The sequence below is a fragment of the Choloepus didactylus genome, chromosome 14, assembly GCF_015220235.1.
Source record: "Choloepus didactylus isolate mChoDid1 chromosome 14, mChoDid1.pri, whole genome shotgun sequence".
NCBI classification, from domain to species: domain Eukaryota; kingdom Metazoa; phylum Chordata; class Mammalia; order Pilosa; family Megalonychidae; genus Choloepus; species Choloepus didactylus.
The window spans coordinates 79508233-79524877 of NC_051320.1; the positions used below are offsets into that span (position 1 = coordinate 79508233).

Below are 16645 nucleotides of genomic sequence, written 5' to 3' on the forward strand. Positions count from 1 at the left end.
GCCTTTCTTCAAAAAAGGTATTGTCCTACTGATGACTTAATTTGACATTTTCATGGCCTTAGAACTGTAAATTTGTGAACTAATAAACCACCATTGTAAAAGCCAATCCATTTCTGGTATACTGCATTTTGGCAGTTTTAGCAAACCGGAACACCTGTTCTTTCCCTTCTCTTCTGGGTTTCAATGATATAGCTTTTTGCTTCCTGTGTCTTTCTCTCATTCTCTATCTGAATTTCATTCTGTTTAAAAAGGACCCCAGTAATAGGATTAAGACCCATCCTGGTTGAATTGGGTCACACCTTATCTGAACCACACCTTCATCACACACCACACAAACCATCTAAAGCATACAATCACTGGCTCACAGTATCATCACATAGTTGTGCATACATCCCATGATCAATTTTAGAACATTTTCATTACTCCAGAACAGAAATAAGAATAAAAAATAAAATCCAAATCCTCCTATACCCCTTATTACCCCCTATTGTTGACCCATAGTATTGGTGTAGTAAATTTGTTACCATTCCCAAATATTTAAATTCAACCTCATTAATAATTCTGTACATATTAGGTAAATGGTCCCCCTTCTCTAGCATCTGCCTATCTCTACGTACCCTATATTCTACATTTTAAGACTCTAAGTTTACATGTTCTAGTTAGTTCATACTAGTGAAATCATACAATATCTGTCCTTTAGCACAAAGGGTTTTAATAAAAGGACTAGTGCTACAGAGCCACTGGGTTAGACAATTGCTGAAATACAATAATGGAAAACAAACAAACACATAAACGATCCTTAATTATTTGTCAGTTGTTCCATTGCCAACAGAATCTGGCCTTTATTATAATACCTCTAACTTCAAAGCTAAAGGGGACCTTAGAGATAACCAGAAAAACCCATTCAATTATAGATGAAGAAATTGAGGCAGAGAATAGTGACTTGTTTGTTTTTTGTTTTCCAAACTGGTTGCTGATAGAGCCAGAATGAATAATCAGACATGCTGATTCCTGTCACAGGGCCCCTCTAGTGCACAGTGATGGGCCTACACCAATTACGAAGAGTAGGACAGGGTAGGGCAGTAAGGGAGGTGGAGAGAGCACCTCAGGTCAAACCACCAAGGACACGAAGGAGATGACAGTTGGCTTTGCCATTCAGGGTCACCAGTGGGCACTGGGAAAACTGAGATCAAGTGTCAGTGAACTAGGGCCTGCAGCCTGTTTTTGTATAGTCTGCCAACTAAGAATGGCTTTTAGTTTTTAAAGGATTGTGAAAGAAAACTAAGGAGGAAGGAGAAGAAGAGGAGGAGCAGGAGAAGAAAAAGAAGGAAAATGGAGGAGGAGGAGGGAGAGGAGAAGAAAAGAATGACGAGGAGGAAGAGGAGAAGAAGGAGGAGGCAAACGAGGAGGAGATGTGACAGAGACTGCATGTAGCCCACAGAATTTAAAATATTAATATCTGGTTCTTTACAGAAAAAACTTTGTGACCCCTGATCTGAATTATCATCTATGAACACTTGGCAGAAATAATCTACTGATAGAATTTGATGGCCATAGTCATGGGTGTTAAAAATTATGTTGCTCAGCTTCCCTATGGTAGTTTTAAAACATGTCTTTGACATTCCTTGCATGGAGAGTTAGAGTCTGGGTTCCCACCCCTTGCATCTAGAGAAGAGGGGAAGTGACACTAGGTGACTTCTGATAGCAGGGGTAAGGAGGGAACATTTGAAACCTGGGTGTGCTCCTTGTAAATCAGCCACTCACCCTACCTTCCTGCTCTTTTGGGAAGAAGTGAAAAGGTGGGGGGGGGGGGGTGAGGGGTGGCCCAGAATGTAAAATTTTCCTGGCAAGTCACAGCACCACATCTCTACCACCTGGACATCTCCATGCTCCCAGTTCAAACAGACTAACTCTCAGAGAGTCCAGAAGCTCTAGAAACTGCAAGATTGATGGAGATGGTCATAGCTGCTTCCAGCTCTGGCTGGAGGCTGCTGTGAAGTTTCATACTGGGGAAGCCCCTTTCTTCTGCTTCTTTCCCCCTTCCAAACAATGCATATCTCTTGTTGGTAGCATCTTACAAATAGGGATTCTCAGAAAAGTGGTTCCCAGGCATCTAGCCCTGTGATGGGAGAAAATGGTGCTGAGTTGCCAGCTGACAATCTGACAGGTAACATAAGGTGTTTTGGGATCCCCAGGAAGGTCTCTAATCCAGCCTGGGAGGTAGAGTCAGGAAGTATTTCAAAGAGGAGTCATTATCTGAACTGAGATCTAAACTATAATGGATGAAGAAAAGTAGATAGATTCCAGAGATCTTTAGGGATAGAATCAGCATGACTTGGTGATTGATTGCATATGGGGTGTGCCAGTTTGTATATATTATTTCTGCCAGAAAAAGCTATATTCTTTCATGCAATCTTCTGGGGGCAGACATATTAGTGTTAAGTTGGAGCCTTTGGATTAGGTTGTTTCCATGGAGATGTGACCCACCCAACTGTAGGTGATAACTCTGATAAGATAATTTCCATGGAGGCGTGGCCCCACCCATTCAGTCTGGGCCTTAATTAGTTTACTAGAGCCCAGACAGAAGGAATGCAGAGCTTCAGCCAAGAGAGGGCAACTAAGAGTGACATTCTGGAGGAGCTGCAGCTAAGAGGACAGAACATCCCAAGAGCAACATTTTGGAGAATGCCATTTTGAAACGTAACCTGGAAGCAAGTGTATGCCAGCCATGAGCCTTCCGAGCTAACACAGATTTTCCGGACACCAATGGCCATCCTTAAGGGAAGGTTCCCCCATACCTTGGACACTTTATGGCCTTAAGACTGTAACTTTGTAACCAAATAAACCCCCTTTATAAAAGCCAATCCATTTCTGGTGTTTTGCAGAACAGCAGCATTAGCAAACTGGAACATGGGGTGAGGGACAGAAGAGTCAAGGCTGATATTCATGTTTCTGGCTTGGACAATTAAGTGGATGGCAATTGTCATTCAATGTGAGGGCAGGAGGAGAAGCATTTTTATTGGGGAGGGGCAGAGTTGAGGAGATAATGAGTTCAGTTTTGAAAATTCTGAATTTGAGCTTTTGGAAGGTAGCCAAGCAAAGAGGTCCAGTAGCATTTGTATACATGATCTAGAGCCCAGGAGAACTTGTTTGGCTAGAGATATAGGTTTGGAAATTATCAGACTATAGATGGTAACTGAAACCTTGTAAATGGGTAAAATCACCGAGGGGTCATGTACAGAGTGAAAAGTGAAGAGGTTAGAAGAAAATCCTGAGGAATACCAATACATAGGGATTAGGCAGAGGAAGATTATCCAAGGAGGAGCCAGAGAAAGAGCAGCTAGCATGGTGGAGAGCATTCAGCCTGAATGCAAAGATGTCGGGGAGAAAAAAAAAAAAGGCCAATTTAGGATTGACGAAATGCAGTAGGATTAAAAGCTGGGACCACCAACCCCCAGGAGAACACTGGTTGCAAACTCACCATTATTAGTGGTTAAAGAGAAGCAAGGTTTTGGTATCTGGAATCCTGATACTCAGTGTGGACTAATGAACACATTGCCTTTTTTAGGCTTCTCAAGTTGAACTCTAGCTGTTCTTGCTTGAGGAACAAGACTTGAGGAATTTCTGTGGTTGGGAACTTTATGGGAGCCTTTCGGTTTAATAAAATGTTACTGAGATTGGATGAAGTCACTTATGAGGCCACAGTCTTGCTCAGTTTGGGGTCAGCCAGATTCTGTTTATTTTAATAAAAATGGATGTTTTGAATGGCAGTGCTGGGGTCCTGGCCCGCTGCTTTCTTTTCCAGGAGCTTCCTTAAGCTGCCAGAGAGAGCTTGGATTCTACAGGCAGATGGAGCTATTAGCCATGTTTTCCCTTCCCAGCGACAGGCCTGCAACCTGTGATTTTTGGGTGCTAAGATGATTATATAAACACCACGGGCAAGCATAGGCTGCCCAGGCCCCACTGCGAACACCTGAAGTTCCACTTTGGAGGGCATGGCATCCAAATCAAACCAGGCACTGGCAGTGGGGGCAGGCCCCAGCTTTCTGCGGGTGAGCTCGATGCGGGGTTGAAGGACCAACACGCCAGGATCAACCTGCCAGGAACTCACGTCTGCCTGCCCAGGGGCCCACGATGAATTTGTGTCTTTTTCGATTGGAAATTGGGTTGAACATCTATGTGAATGTTCTTTAAATGTTGCACACCAGACTTTTTTTGTTGGCAAGTTATTTTAGGACCACATTTCATCGGTTGCACTTTTGCCTTTGTATTCCCGGAGGTGCCTGGCAAAATTGGCCACTCTGAATGCCTGTGCTACACAGTGCGTGTGGGCTCTGGGTTTAGCCCAAGTTTGAATCCCAGTCCCACTGTGTGTCACTGGGCAAGGTGCTTATCCTCCCTGTGCCTCAGTCCTCTCCTCTGTAAAATGGGAGTAGTAAACAGTACCCACTTTGTAGAATTGTTGAGATAATTTAATTAGTTAATATACTTGACGTATTTAGGAGAAGCTTTAACATTTCAACATAAAAGTAATAATAATGACAATGTTGAACACTAACAAGAGTTGGACTTGCTCCTAGCCAGGCACTGTTCTACATAAAATAGCTCTTTTAGTCCTCCCAACAATCCTATGAGGTAGATGCTTTTACCCATTTACAGGTGAGGAAATTGAAATGCAGAAAAGTCTACTCAATGTATGTTAAGTATTATTGGGTCTCTGTTGAACCTCCTGTACCCGACTGCAGAATATTTTGATTATTGGTTTACTTGCTCAGCTCTCCCCTGTGTCTATGAGTTCCTCAAATATGGGGACTGTAGCTGCCTTGTTCTACTTGATAGACTCAAGCCAGGCATGCAGTAGGTGCTTGGTAAATAATGTTGAAATAATTGGAACTAGGTTATTGAGAAGGCTCAATTTTGGATATAAAGATGAAAGGTTTATTTTTTTTCCAGTATTGGCTCCCAGCCATATAACATGTACTCCCCTTCTGGGGGCTTCAGGGGAACAGCTTCCCTGATGACCTTTTGGCCAAATTCCATAGCTTTTCAGCTCCTGTTGGTTATTGGAGGTCTCATGTCAGTTTCTGAGCCGCAACCTGGTTTATTTAAATCTTCTCTCTCAGATTTGATCCTTACCTCTCCTCCCCTGCCCACTTGCATGGGGAGCCTGTGGCTGCTGGTCCCCTCATGGCCGACCCTCTTCCTGGACTTAGGCAGGGAGGGATTGGGGTTGGCAGAGTTGCCTCCTTATTCAGCTCTCCAGGGCAGCGTTTCTATCCTTTCCCTGTAGGTGGTTGCTGCCAGTTCTCTCTGGGGTGGGTGTCCAAAGCTGACTCTCCCATGATGTGTGTGAGCAAGTCCTTTGGGAGACTTTCCTTACACACTTCCCTGACCTGAGATCTGGCTCCAGCTCAACGTCTTCCCCTCATCCTGCTTTGGTCCCCACCCCATTCAGTGGCCCACTCCACAGCCTCACTGCTGGGGCCTGTGGCCTGGGGAACCCTTAGGGAGATGGCGTGAGCCCAGCTACCTTCTTGGTGCCCCTTCGACCAAACTGCTTCACTTCCCTCCTCCCAGGCGGTCACCTCTCTCCAAGTCTCCCTTCCCCTGCCCCAGGATACATTTGAAAGTCTCTTGGCCAAGCGGCTATCCTTGGGGAGTGCAATGCCAGTCATCTTTCTTACTGGAATACCTGGGCTTTATGCACGATTCTCCTGGAGTCCCAGTGCTGCTTAGGGGAGGGGATAGGCTCTTTCCATGTACATTGCCCTCCCTTGGGCTTGCCTCCTCTCTCCCCACTTCTCCTTTTACGTTGTTTTAGGGAATCGAAGGGGTAGGGTAGACTTGGCCTTCGTGGTGGTCCCTGCAGAGCAGAAGCCGACCCCAATGGTTGAACTTAGAATGCCAGGATACATAGTGCCATTGACTTCTCCTTTGAATTTTAATCAAAATTCTGGGACAACAGCAGAAACCCTACTCAACTTTCTCTTACAGTAATTGGCAAATTGCAGATATGAGTCTCTTTATTATTTTTTTTTTGGCAGATCATCAATATTTCTAGGTTTCAGTGGTCTCATCTGTGATATGGGGGTACACTTGTAGGAAGGTGATAGGAGCTGGACCAGATCACCACTTGATGATTCTTCAGGTCTAAGGTTTTTGAGTCTTTGGAGTTCATGGTTTCAGAGTTGCCTGAATTCAAGTCATTTAGCCCACCCACTGCCCCTTTTGTTTTGCTTCACATTAAAATTGCATTCATGTCAAAGCACTCCATAGTGATAAAATATCTGATCTAGAAACAGGGACAGGGTTTTAAAAAACAGTTCTTAAAAAAAAAAAAGCCTGATGAGTAGTACTTGCTGATTTCTGTGGTGTGAATGCTCCAGCTATGGCAGACTCTTAAGTTATCAGCATGAAGTCAGACATACACAATCGGCTCAGCTATCCTGAGCCACCTCCAGCACATCGCTCCGTGTCATCTTGATCAAATAACTTAATTTCTCTGAGCCTTCCTCAGGTTCCATATTTTTAAATGGGAATAATAATAGTATCTACCTTACATAGTCGCTATGAAAATTAAAAAGAACAGTGCATTTGAAAGCACTTGGCAAAGAGTAGAATTCAATTTATTATTGACATTGCATAATCTTGGTTTTCTCATTCCTTATTACCTGGGAGTTGGTAAAATTTAAAGAATTTAATCCCCCCAAAATTGTACTAACTAATGGAAGATGTGTATGTGTGTATTGGTGGGGCAAAAGGAGGGGTGTTTTGTGTTCTGGTAAAGAAGAAAAACAAATAAAACAAAAATACAAAATAACATAGTTTCATCTGAACTAATGTATGACTTCCTAAAATCGCCAAAGAATATTTGAGCTAAAAGAGAACTAGAGTCTAGCTAAATCCAACATACCTTCATGTTACAGATGAGGAAACTGAGGCAGAGCATTGAAGTAGCTTCCTGCAGGCTCAGCCTGGCAGTGACAGAATCCTGAGGAGAAGCCAGGTCTGGCTCTCCAGGGCTTGTTCTGAGAGTCCTCCCGTTCTTAGCATGTATATTTGTCCTCAGAAGCAAGGACATTCCCCCAAAGATCATGGGAGACAGGGAGCTTCCAAGGCTTACATTCACACTGGTGAGAAGTGGTTGGCTCAATCATCAGGATAACTCTTGAAACCAGTGGTGCTGGAAGAAAAAATTAAAGCTTCCATTGACTTATTTTAATCTAAAAAAATGAAAGCAATAAAGCAGTTATCATTGGGAGATGAGATTGATGCAGTTGGGAAAAGTTTCAGCAAGGAAGTGGCCCGAAGAAGCGGTAGGAGCTTTCCAGTCGGGGGGCCTGTGGTGGGAAGAACATTCTAGGGGGCAGACAAATGGGAACGAAGGATGGGGGGAGATACTCAAGGAATGATGAGATTCTGTGATCCTAGTAGAAGTTAAAACAATTATCTCTCATTACTCTTGTGTGCCTTTTATATGTCAATGTCTGATGGAGAGCCAGTGGTAGGATCAGGGCATGTTCCAGAAAGTACTGAGGAAGTCTGTCACCCCCATGTAAGTCAGCTGAGTGAACCCTGCCCAGCTGGAAACGCAGTGCAATTCCAGTGCTCAGACTCTCATTATTCGGAAGTAATAGTAAACATTTATTGAGCTCATGTTATGTGCCCAATTCTAAGCACTTTGCAAGGATTAGCCCATTTAACCCTCACACCAGTATGGGATAGATGCTCTTATCACCATTTTAGAATTAAGGAAATTGAGACGGAGGGGTTAAGCAGGGTGACAAAAGTCTCACCTCAGGTGAGTGGCAGGTGTGCCATTTGAACCTCGCACAGGCTGTTTCCTGGTCCTGGAACACGCTTGACCTCACTCCCGTGGAGCTGGCTCCTCTTCTTTCACATTTCAACCTAAACATTGCTTCCTTAGAGAGGCCCCCCGTTCAGCCTGACTTAAGCTGGTCCCCCTCATTATTCTGCTTCTCAGCCCCTTGTTTATTCCCTGCCTGGCACTTATTACAAATTAAAATTTTTTCCTGCTTGGTTTTTTTAAAATTTGTTCATTTTTCTCACTAGAATCTAAATTCCATTAAGGCAGGGACCGCGTCTGTCTTATCCCACCACCTGGCACAAGGTCTAGCGTATAGTAGCTGTTCCTTCAATTTCTGTTTATTAATTATTCACTTTCCTAATCATTCTGCTCTACAAACAGTATATGGGAATACCCCCATTTATGCATAATACTGTATTATTGGTTCAGGTTGGTACCCAGCAACGAGCTTACGTTTCTACATATTCCTGGAAATGTTTAGACAATGGCAACAGGTTTCTGGAAGAAGGAATATGTCTCAATAGGCAAAAGATAAACACATTAAGTATGATTGAAAAGCCAACTGGAATTGACGCACAAAAAATGCACCAGTGTGTGTTGTTGGAAAAACATTTATTGCAATTCAGTGTCAAAATTTTTTCTTACAAAAATATGCCACCATCTGGTACAAACAACTATAAAAAATCAGTTCCTCATGCAAGAAAAGTGTGCAAATAATTTATACAGAAGGACTCAGCTCACACAATATTAAATAAACATCTTTGCTTGTAGTTGGTCTAACCTTATACTTTCAGTTACAGTGTTCAACCCCTATAATATTTTTCATTAAAAAATACATTAATGCTTCTAAGCTTAGGACATAGAATATAAGATACACCCCTTCTAGCCAAGGCGATTGGCAGTTGGTAGAATAGATGGCATCAAGGATTCTCAAGTGCAGAGCAGCGCCTGGAGCCTTCTGCTTAACAGACTTGTGCATTGTAAATTAAGCAAGCCCATCTATACCCAAAGACAAAAAAAAAAAAAACCGCGATCGAACTGCAGAAGTAATGTCGGAGCAGATGGAGTTTGAAAGGAGTTCTGAGTTTTTTTTTAGCAGCCATCCATTTTTGGCCAAATGGAGCAGAGCCTAAATTTCGAGAGATTTTGGGGGAAGCTTTGCTGCGAGAGTTCAAGGACAGTGATGCCCAGAAAACACAGTTGTGAATATTGTTGTCCCTTGCCTTTGCTGCCTCACGGAATAATTCCTCTCTGCTCCGTGAATAGCAGCTCACTCGATCTCACAGCTAGTGATGGGGAGATGGAGAGCATGGATGAAACGTACCTCTTAGTCTGAGAGGAGAGGAGATAGTGCCTGTTGCCATCAGAGCTTCAGTTTCTAGAAAGTAAGCCAGCTGTTCAGCCCTAATCTTCATGGAGGTCCCCAGAAGGACCGTGTGGGGCCTCTTGTGCCGCTGGCCATTGGAAGATGCTGGGAGGCAAAAAGCCAGGCCCCAAGAGGCCGCAGGTTTACCCTCGGCTCCACCACTGAGCACCAGAGGGCTGAGGCACAACCCCTAAATGCGCTGGACGGACTCCACCATCTCTAACATCCCTGCCGAGCCTACAGTCTGGGGTGGGAGTTTCCTTCCCTTGAAAACTGTGGAGGGTTTACTCTCCTTAAAACAGAGAAGGGAACAACTACGGAAAGAGCAGTGTGTAAAGGGATCGTGATCTGTTTGTTAAAGACATCAGGGGCCCAAGATGTATCAAAGAGCAACATCTCTGGGTTTGCCTAGAGCTTCAGAGTGTTTCTGAGGTCTGTTTAAACACTAAAAGGATTTTAGGCCAGCATCCAGTCAGAAGGGATGGTTTGCAGACTCAGATACTTGGAAAAAGATAAAAAACAACAGATGTCAACATATAAAACAATGATAAAGTTTAGTTTAAAAAAATTCACGCATAAAGTTACAGTTAGAAAATTTCACACACAAAATGGAGTGTTTACATAGCAAGACATTTTTGCCCTACAGCCTGGCAGAAAAACATAAGCTCAGGTGCATATTTTATAATAAACATTGTATTGAACACTAAGAATTATATACTGTTGAACATCTCTTGAAATGATTTCCCTCCTTTGTAAATCACACCGCTTTGCTTAGACAAATGAAATTCCAAGCTCTTTCTTTTCCTTCCACAGAAAAACAACAGAAACAAGGAGCCTCTGTTCATAGCAAGAGCCTCATGAGAAACTGTGAACCTACAAAGATGAGAACTGTGGCAGTAACACAATACACACCCATTACCTTACTTCACAATCACAAGTAAAGCCTGCTTTTGTGTTGAGAGTTTTTCAGTACAAACCCAGTCTATCTAAAATATCCCCTCTAAGCCACCTTACTATAAAATTGATCATCATTAACAAAATACCATCTCACAACTGACACATCCAGGACTTTTTTTTTTTACCTTGTACTTTTGTTAACTTCTGTCACCCTCCCATTCAACTGATCATCTGTTCAAAGTAAGAGCGTTAACTAATAATGTAACCTGGTTAAAAATGTCATTGGATGTTTTTTTCTGGAACTTTCTATAAAGTGAGCACTGCTAAATGTCACATAATCTGCTTTCCCCAAATGTTGCACCTTACACTCAAGAGACTAGGCACATAGTTAAGAAAACCTTTGTGTTGGACCAAATTATTATGTCCCTGTGGATCCTCTCACCCTGCCCTGAACAGAACTCTTTCCTTCTCTGGAAACTGAATTAGTTCGTATTTTCCATCACTTTCAAGTTCTACTTTACAGGGTTTGGGGCTGGGGTTTGGTGGGGACAGCAACAGAGTAGAATACAGCATTCCAGCTCTTCTAGCAATTTCCATTGTCAAGCTCCTTCTGCTTTTAGACCAGCAATTCTCAGACAGGATTCCCTGTTTTTGTTTCTTAGGTCAGGTGGTTCTGGGATGGCTTGCCAGTCAGAATTCTATAGACTATTAGTGCCCAGGGAGCAAGAGTTTTGTTTTTTAAATTCACTTTACTTATATGTGAGGCTGGGTCCATATTTAATAGATACCACATGGAACTAATTCAGATACTTGCCTTCTGTGACCTTCCCTTTATCCTCACACAAACCCCAGCATCAAAGATCTTCCATTTTCTACTCCTTTCCCTCTCCCTCTCTACCTGCCATTTCCTTCCTTATTCTCCTCTTCCAATGAAAGGGGACCACGGATACTGGTTTTTTCTTTTTTTTTCCCTTGAGTCTGTCACACACCACCTCCAGTAATTCTAAAGGAACCGGGAAGAGCACAGAGGCACCATCTTGGTAGACATTTCAGAAAACCATAACCCTGTAACTTGGGTTAGCGATCATTTTGCACAAATGTGCATTACTGCCTGGGATGTGAAATCATCTGCATTGCTGACAGTGCAAAGGAGACTAGTTTACTAATTTTGTGCCAACAGACCAAAGCTGGAAATATTTCTGGGACTGCAAGCCTGATGGTGTCTAGGTGTTTCCACCTGCTTGGTCAGCAGGAAGGGGCAGAGGTCGAGTTTGTGGGGAAATGTAGAAGGCCGTGAACCCCTAACCAAAAAATATCACTCAGAGTCAAAGGTTCTGGAGCTCTCAGCTGTGGGAGACCTGGCCCCACCTCACATGCTTTAAAGAAGCTGAGAAATTTAAGAGAACCTGGCTGAATTATGGAAGAGCTAGCTTTTTATTCAGTAGGTTAGGGCGTGTATTCTCAATATGAATACTCTTTCTTGCGGGAGGGGGGACAAAAAAATGTAGATATTACAATGGTTTGTGGCCCTCCAACCTCAACCCTACCTGACAAAATCTTTTCTGAGTACTTATTTTTCTCATTAGGGAGAATTCATTTCAATTTGCTTTCTCTTCTTAAGAAGTGATAATGAGAAAAATGATTGAGAAACACTGGTCCAAGGCACAAGCATTGCAAAGTGAGGAGAACTGAATAGTGGTTCTTGGGTTGTGCATTATTGACCGGAAGGGCACAGAGGACACTGCATTACCAGCTTGTCCCTTGTCCCTCTTCCTGACTACCCCAACTCTCAGTTCAACCCCTGAAGACACACTGTTCCTCAACCCAAATATGAATCAAGTTCCAATTCCTGTTTCACATCTTTGTCAAGGGCATGGAGGGTGGCAACTTTATTTGCCAAAAAAAAAAAAGCAGATGCAACTGCAAAAATATGTACATTGTTGTAGAAAAGCAAAGTTCTATAAAAAGTAAAAAAAAAAACAACAAACAAAAAAACAAAAACATCCCTCCCCCAGGAATATTTGACAATTAACTCGAGTCCTGAGATTTTCTTTCTTTCACATATTTGCCTTGCAAGATCCTCTGGAGTAGATTTTAACTAGCCAGCCCTGAAGTGAGTTTAAGATGAACTCACAGTCTCTCCCCTCCCTGTTTGGCTGGAGCCCCCAGACTTTCTTTTATCAGCCTTGCAAGAAGCCCTAATGCAGGCTGACTAAGCTTTGAATTGGGACACAGAAAAAAGCCAACTCCTTAGCTCATCACCCCACAAAGAGGAACAGCAGCTGGTAAAATGTTTCATCAGCCGATATACAAAATCTGTCTTATAAGCTTTTGTCAGCACTGGGGCTCTATCCAGTCCACTGAGCTGTCCTATCCACGAAGATACTCAAGGAAGCCCAGACGAAGCCAGGAATAAGGAAGTCTTCACAGCTATGGGGTGACTCATTCTTTTCTGCAGCAGGACTTCCTCTGGACCTGTCTTTAATTATCCCCCAGTATCCCCAAATGAGCAACATGGAAGGAAAAAAGGCATATGTGCTTCGGAGTGCCCTAGGAAAGAAGCAACTCCAAAGAGGGCCCTGTTCTCCTAAAAAGGAAGTCTGAAACAAGATGGGTATTGCTTCCAACATCTCCAACATCTCTGATCTCTTTTAAATCACTTTTTATAGTGATGGAAAAACTTACAAGCAAAACAGACACTGCCTACAGGGTAATGTACTTTGTCAGAAAGAGCATTGTATGCTTTCCGAGGTAGACTATTGTGTGGTATCTCTGTAAGATAAGGCCCTATAGGCCAGGCTAGGTTTCAGAACGGTTGTGTTCTCCTTGCCTTTTCAAAACAAACGCAAAATCAAAACCGAAAGCCCAGGGATTTCTCATATGTAGTTTCTCACTGTTCTTTTTCTTTCTTTCTTTTTTTTTTTGCAAATTTTCACATTGTAAACAAGGAATATTCTATCTTGTGTTTGAGTTTTGCTTTTTTTCTTCCAATCTCTAGGGAACTATAAAGGCATTTCAGTGAACACAGAGAGTTCCATTTTCGTTGCTGAAATAGAATTCCTGTCCTTACAGTCTTGCTGGCAAATCATTAGAAAAAAAGTTTATTTACAGGATTTCTGCTTTTCCATATACCAATTCTAAAGAGAAGTCCATATTCTTAAATCCCCAGTCAGCAACTGCATCTCTCCTCCAATGTCCTCTCAATGACTTGTCTCAGGAGTTTCGAGCCAATGTTTAAATGTACACTATTTACAAATGAAGTGTCCACACACCGTATTCCCAACCATCCGATCAGCAGGGGACACTGTGACGTGTCTCCATGTGCTGGGATTCAGAACTTGAACAAGTTGATAAAGTCCTGGGGTGAAAGCGAAACGGAGCAGCTCTCTGGGTTATTGGCGGTGCACGGGTGGTCAGTGCCCTGGAAAGAAACAGTGTGGTTAGGTTTGAGTTCTTAGAGGCACCTCCCTGGCTTTTAACAACATAAGGCCTTGACCAACCTCAAAACAACATTCCTCTGTCAAGAATGCCACCGGTTTGGAAAAACAAAAAAGCCGTATGAATGTGTGTGCGCATGTGTGCATGTGTGTGTAAGCGTGCATGCGTGTACCTGTGTACACAGCGATAGGAGAATTTGGGAGTAGGTGAGTTGTAGAAAGAAATAAATTTAAGGGGTGAAAGGGATTAAGGTCTTTGAAAGTTTCTCTCCCCAAGGACTGGATCATTCGTTCCTCTTGTCTCCAGCTGGGGGCTGCAGTCAGGATGTGTGGGAGAGGGTTGGGTGCTCTTGGGGCTGGGCTAGGGTCTGTGGCAGCTGCCTCCGAGACACATACCTTCCAGGAAAGAATGTGGCAGTGTCTGCAAAGCTGAAGGGTGTCTCCATACTGCTCTTTCCTTGGGTAACATCGCACAAGTTTAAAATACATCTTCTTCCAATCCAGCTGCCCTTTGTCTGACACAATTAACCGCTTGCGGATCTAAAAACCAAATTAATAAAAGTAGTTGCAGTCCAGTTCATCAAGAAGATGGTTTGAGATTTTCTGGTTATGAAAAGTTCTGCTTCCCTGCCCTTTTCTCCATTTTCATCTCTACCCTGCAATAGCCAGGGGCAAAAAAAGCGCCAAGATATAAAGGACTTCCTTTGTGGCTCTCCCCACTTACATGGCAGCATTTAACCAGTCTTCAAAAGAAACAGGTGGCTGGTAACATCCTACTAGTGACCTTGACTGAATGGCCTGTGGATGGTCCCTTGAAGTTTGGGTACAATCCATAAATAGCTACATCTTTTCTTTGCTAAAGACTATAGTGAACATTTACAGGAAGGGAAGTAACTGCTTGGCACTGTGGCTCTATTTTGCATTTAAATATTAGTGGCTTCATGAACAGAACTTGTCGAACTGAGAAGTCTGTATAAAGATGTAGCGGGGAAAAAACATGTTTGAGGCAATGTGGCCTGGAGTTGGTGTCAGAAGCTCAAATTCAATTCAAATTCAAGGCCCGTTTCCTCACCCAGAGAGCCAATTCACTGACGTGGCTCTGCCACTTAGCTGTTCATGGCCTTAGCCTCTTCATCTGTTTTAAGTGGGCATAATGATACTGGGTTGTTGAATAAAATGATATAATATCTGTAAAAGACTTTAACTGTCAAATACCATAAAAGTGTAAGTTATTTTGTTACAGGAAAAAGAACCGGAACCAATTTATGAGTTTTTTTGAATGAGTTATGAAATGTGAATAGAAAGTAAGTTTTTCGTTTTTCCATCAAAACCACCTGAAAAACACACACCTACACCTACACTCATTTTTCTTAGAAACTCCTTGTACTGTGGGGCTCCAGTAAACAAGGGAGCCCTGGAGGTGGGCACCTACACCTCAAGCTTGAGAAGGACGCCAAGGAGGCCTGAAGGTGGGGAGCAGGAAAGGGAGGGCGGGCAGGAAGGCAGCTCAGCGCCACCCACCTGGCGCTCAGAGAAGTGGTACTGGCAGAGTTTCTTCCACAGCAGCCGGTCCTCGCTGAGCACGTGCAGGTCGGGGGCCACCTGGCCCAGACTGACCAGGTCGCGCCCGTCACTCAGCCTCTGCATAATGTTGAGTTGTAAACACAAGGGCAGGTCGGTGAAGGTGAGGCCTCTGAAGGCAGGCTGCAGGGAGAAGGAGGATGTGACATTATAGGGATGGGGAGCAAGTCTTCGGGTGACACCCTCCGAGGATGCCGCTGCCTCCTCCTTTCTCCACCCTCAAGCTGGTCTGCTGGTCAGAGATCAAAAGCAGTAACTGTCCCCATCCCAGATGCAGAAACAGGACCCACGGCTGAGACCAACGGGGAGGACAGTCTGGGGAGCCTTGAGCTGATCAGTGCCAGAGAAGTTTCCTAAGTTTCACAAAGCTTAATGCTTTGACGCTTAAAGATACTCCAAACAGCACAAGCTGGAATCTTGTGCTTCACTCAGCTCATTCATTTACAAGATTTGCTGCCTTCCGAAGGACTCACTGCCCGGGACACAGCCCCAAGCCTGCCACCCGGCATCTTGTCTCAGTGCCCCCTCGTGATCACTGATCCCTCCAAGCAGGTTTACTCAGGGCACTCAAACATGCCTTGATCACCCTGTCCACAGTGTCCTCGCCCTCCCAGGCCCCCTCTGCATGTCCCAATCCTACAGGTCTTCAGATCCAGTTCAAACCCACTTTCTCCACTTTTGTGACCGCCTTAGGCCTTATTAATTGCACCTTCCCAGATTTCCTATGATCCCTCTTAGATACCTTTTGCAACACCCTCCCCTTTTGTTATGTAATACAATCCTCTTCTGAAAGAAACATTGAATGGACGTTCTTGCTAGAACTTAAGCTCCATGGATAGGAATTTCTGTCCTTTTTCACTGCTGTATCCCCAGTGCTTAGAAGACTGCCCAGCACAAAGTTAGGTTCTCATAAATATCTGTGGAATAAATGGAACCCAAATTATTAAATAAGTTTAGCAAGAAAAAAAAAGACCCTTCTGGCGTGTGTGTACGTTTCTGTGTGTGTGTGTTTGTGTGTGTGAGGAATGGTTGGTTGGTTGAGATCCCCTTGGCCTAAGCTCCACTCCACATTGAGGCATCTTTACTTAGCACCCCATGGAACAGTTTGAAAAACCGTTGGTCTATGCATAATATATTGGCAATTAATCATGAACTTCTGCAGGAGTGTATTCTACTATACCCTGAGCTCTTATTTAAACCCTTTATGCTTGTTGGAATTTTGATGAGCTTATGTCTGTGTTGTCCCACCCAGACCTCTATCCTAGCATCCCTTGCAGTCCAGCCGAGCATAAACAATCTCTCTTGAGTGCCTACTATGGACTGGCACTGGAGTTGCTACAATGGGCTCCCTGGGTTGGTGGAAGACCCAGAAACATAAGCAAATAATTACAGAACAACATGTTCTGTCAAGGAGGTAAGCACAGGGTGGTATGGGAACAATCTGTACATAGCAGGCCCTCACTAGTATACACTGATACGTCTTAACAGCAACAGGATTTTGCCATTTGGATAAGAAGTCACCAAGCCCTCTGGGAC

The 16645-nt window shown here is 43.6% G+C and overlaps 1 protein-coding gene across 1 annotated transcript in view; it reads right to left on the bottom strand.

Annotated features, from left to right (window-relative positions):
• Nucleotides 1-12984: 12984 nt before the first annotated feature.
• The window catches only part of FBXO32 (F-box protein 32), a 30795-nt gene continuing 27134 nt past the window's right edge, over nucleotides 12985-16645 (bottom strand). Inside the window, exons 7-9 of the mRNA XM_037802763.1 lie at nucleotides 15050-15232; nucleotides 13925-14068; nucleotides 12985-13512 (exon numbers count right to left, since the gene is read on the bottom strand). Coding sequence (XP_037658691.1) covers nucleotides 13423-13512; nucleotides 13925-14068; nucleotides 15050-15232 — 417 coding nt within the window. The 3' untranslated portion in view covers nucleotides 12985-13422. The remainder of the gene's footprint in view (nucleotides 13513-13924; nucleotides 14069-15049; nucleotides 15233-16645) is intronic.